Source organism: Elaeis guineensis, chromosome 3 (assembly GCF_000442705.2).
Source record: "Elaeis guineensis isolate ETL-2024a chromosome 3, EG11, whole genome shotgun sequence".
Classification (NCBI taxonomy): domain Eukaryota; kingdom Viridiplantae; phylum Streptophyta; class Magnoliopsida; order Arecales; family Arecaceae; genus Elaeis; species Elaeis guineensis.
In genome coordinates this window covers 91,541,595-91,544,827 of record NC_025995.2, presented here as the reverse complement: position 1 = coordinate 91,544,827, position 3,233 = coordinate 91,541,595, and the positions used below count along the sequence as shown (strand labels likewise).

The window sequence follows — 3,233 nt, the reverse complement described above, 5'->3', positions numbered from 1 at the left end:
GCACTTGAATGAGTGGCTAACAATGATGAAATATGGAAGGAATAAACAAAATAGCATATAATACACTCCATACTCTAATAAGTTAATAAAACGTACATGCACATGTGCGTGGATACACATGCACATGTGCATACATATGTTTATATATAATATTATATGATATATAATATAAATTGGACTACATAATTTAAATCAAATTTTTGATAAAAATAAAAGGATTATAAAATCAACATTGGAGCATGCAAAGGAAATTTTGATTAAATGAATTGTGATATACACTTATATGCAACATGTATAGAAATTTTAGTATCTTTAGATAACTTATATATCATGCGTGTATAAATAAGTAATGCTTATTTTACTAATATATGAACATATATGTTAGAATATTTAAATTAAAAATTTACTTTATTAATCATGATCACATTTTAGAATATATATGATTGAAAATAGTACACATGATAATTTATTTTTTGAGGAAGAAGAACCATCCAAAATCGGAGGAGCCGAATAGAAGGGAGAAGCAACTATGAAGAAACTCTCACAAAATAATGAAGAATATAATTGAAAATTTTAGTTAATTCAAAATACTCTTTACAATGCCCGATCATCTCTATTTATAGCTAGCTATACAACTCCCGGACCTTTTGGGGAATATGCCAACATCCATTTCTCTCAAATAAAAAAAAAATAAAAATATTTTCTATAATATACCTTTTATAGATGTATAAACCTAAAGTGTGTCGACATTCATTTCTCATAAATTAAAAAATAAAAGTATTCTCTTTAATATGCTTTTTGATAAGATTTATAACTCGTATTGACATCGGGTGATCAAATAAGATCAATCATCTATCTTAACATCATTTGGATAGGATCTTTGATTCATCTTAACGTTCGATTTTATTATAACTATCTAGATTTTATTAATATCATCTTTATTTAATTATATTTTTAAAATTATTTTCTAATCTAACATCCTCTTAGAATTGACTTATATCTAAACTTAATATCAAATTTCTGTGTTTCTCTGCTCAGCCTTAAACATGAATCAAGTCAAACATGCATCAGCTAAGTCGATAATGTGCATAAAAAAATCAATAGATTTTGATATTTAATTTATAACAAAACATAGCCTTATACTATTAAAAATATTTATTTTGATGTCCATCCAATGGATAGGTTAGAAATTAAGAGAACATGCAATCTCTGCTCCTAAATTTTTTAATAAATCATTGTCAACATTCCAGTTGGCCAACTCAAAAGACTTATATTATTTTATATTATTAAAATAAAATTTATTCATAAATATTATAATTAATAAAAAAATTAATTATTATTTTTATTAGTTTATACATAGAATAAAGAGAACTTTGTAGTATCTGTTGCTGTAAGACTCTGAAGATAAGATCGGTGCTTTAAGCCAGTCGACTCTCATAAAGTGGCGTTTAGATGGCCTACATCCCATAGTTCGGAGACTATATGAATCATTTTTGGATTTCGTTTTGTCCCTTAAAAGATGTCTCATGTAGAAAAAATGATTCCTTCTCGTACAAGTTAAATTTTTTTTTGCTCCAAATAATATGAAACTAATGATGTTTTTTTTCTACGTCATAATAATTTTTTTACTGTATATATTTAATTTTTTTTTTATTTTATTTCTCTCACAGGATATAAAATGCACTTCCAGCGTACATCCTCATCTTCCACAAAGTTCTCCTTTTCAGTGCAGGTCTCACACCGCAGGCCGCCAGGACCACTCCGGTCATCAGGGTCCTCCGGTTGGCCCTACAAAGCCGCGCTGCGAGGAAGCTTATCCGAAACCCACCTCCTCAGATTCACACGCTTTCAGACTCCTCTCAGTCGAACCGCGTACTCCAACACCCCAAACCACGCGTGCGAACGTGCTCTATATCTCGCTCCCACGCGCTTCTCCACTCCATCCTCTCCTTTATATCTCCGCCCATTCCACTGCCGCCATGTCGAACCAATACTTGCTACTACGCTCTCACCACCCCCGCCCGACGCCGAGATTCGATACGATCCACTTTCCATCGTCCCCGCATCACCATCGCATCCATCATCGCATCCATCAACATGGTGAAGACGGAGCACGCCGGCGACGAGCGGCGGTACCGCGGGGTGCGGAAGCGGAAGTGGGGGCGGTGGGTGTCCGAGATCCGTCTCCCCAACAGCCGGGAGAGAATCTGGTTGGGGTCATATGATTCTCCGGAGAAGGCCGCAAGGGCCTTCGACGCGGCCGTGGTCTGCCTCCGCGGCCGCCGCGGCCGCCTCAATTTCCCCGACGCGCCGCCTCGGATCTCCGGCGGCGGCTCCCTTAACGCCCGCCAGATCCAGGCCGCCGCCGCCCGCCACGCGCACAACGACGATTTCGCAGGCGCCGTGGCGGCGCCAGAGATGTCTCAGTCGGAGGCCGTTACGGCGGAGAGCGGGGAGGTGCTCGACTGGTCGTTCATGGACCTGCTGACGGTGCCGGATGGAGTCGGGATGAATTTCTTGGATGAATTCGCTTACGATTTCTTTCCGCCGGCGCCGGCATCAGCGCCGCCGGATGTGGCGGAGGAGAACGGAGTAGGTTTTGAAGCGAATTCGGTTTTGTGGAGCTTCTAAGAATGGGCGCAATATTTATATGTTATTATTGTGTTAACATTTTTTTTTTTTTTTTGAAGGGGAGTTATGGGAAACTAACGGCGAGTTTTTTCAGCCGATGGATCCTGTGGTCGCCCGCCGGGAGTTTTGAATCGGGCGGCGGCTGGCTTCCCTAATTTTTGGAGCTATTTTGGGTTTAACCATTTGTTCTTACCCTAGAATTAAGATGTTTGCATGGGTAGAGGATTATGTCTCGGAAGAGTAATATATGCAAGGAAAGAAATGGTATCAAAATACTGTTAAGTCTTATCTGCCCCGCTTCATCTTCCTTTCTCTCTCTCTCTTTCTTTCTTTCTTTCTTTTTTACAAAAATGAATAAAGAATGGACAGGGCAGGCCCAGCCAAATTCCATCAGGAATATCCAGGTACCTCACCTAGATTAATTGATATTTACATTCACACTATTGATTATTTTATTCTTAGTATCCTTGGTTTTGATGGACATTTCATGTTTACCCCTTGACTGAATTAATTGTGTATAAAAACAAGCCAAACTATTTGCAATGAGTTCAACATAAAATGGCTAATTTTTAAGAGTTAATTATCCAATGGTAATCAAACAA

General features: G+C 38.1%; 1 protein-coding gene across 1 annotated transcript; it reads left to right on the top strand.

Moving 5' to 3' along the window:
- Nucleotides 1-1,712: 1,712 nt before the first annotated feature.
- On the top strand, nucleotides 1,713-2,919 carry LOC105042035 (ethylene-responsive transcription factor ERF017). The gene is made up of 2 exons (XM_010919139.4): nucleotides 1,713-2,592; nucleotides 2,691-2,919. The coding sequence occupies exons 1-2, from the start codon at nucleotides 2,098-2,100 to the stop codon at nucleotides 2,784-2,786; spliced, it is 591 nt and encodes a 196-aa protein (XP_010917441.1). The 5' UTR covers nucleotides 1,713-2,097; the 3' UTR covers nucleotides 2,787-2,919.
- Nucleotides 2,920-3,233: the final 314 nt, after the last annotated feature.

Excerpts from the sequence above, each read along its gene's own strand:
- LOC105042035 (XM_010919139.4), top strand. The coding sequence starts at position 2,098 with ATGGTGAAGACGGAGCACGCCGGCGACGAGCGGCGGTACCGCGGGGTG. Across the intron at positions 2,593-2,690 it reads ATGTGGCGGAGGAGAACGGA|GGGAGTTATGGGAAACTAAC; the intron begins GTAGGTTTTGAA and ends TTTTTTTTGAAG.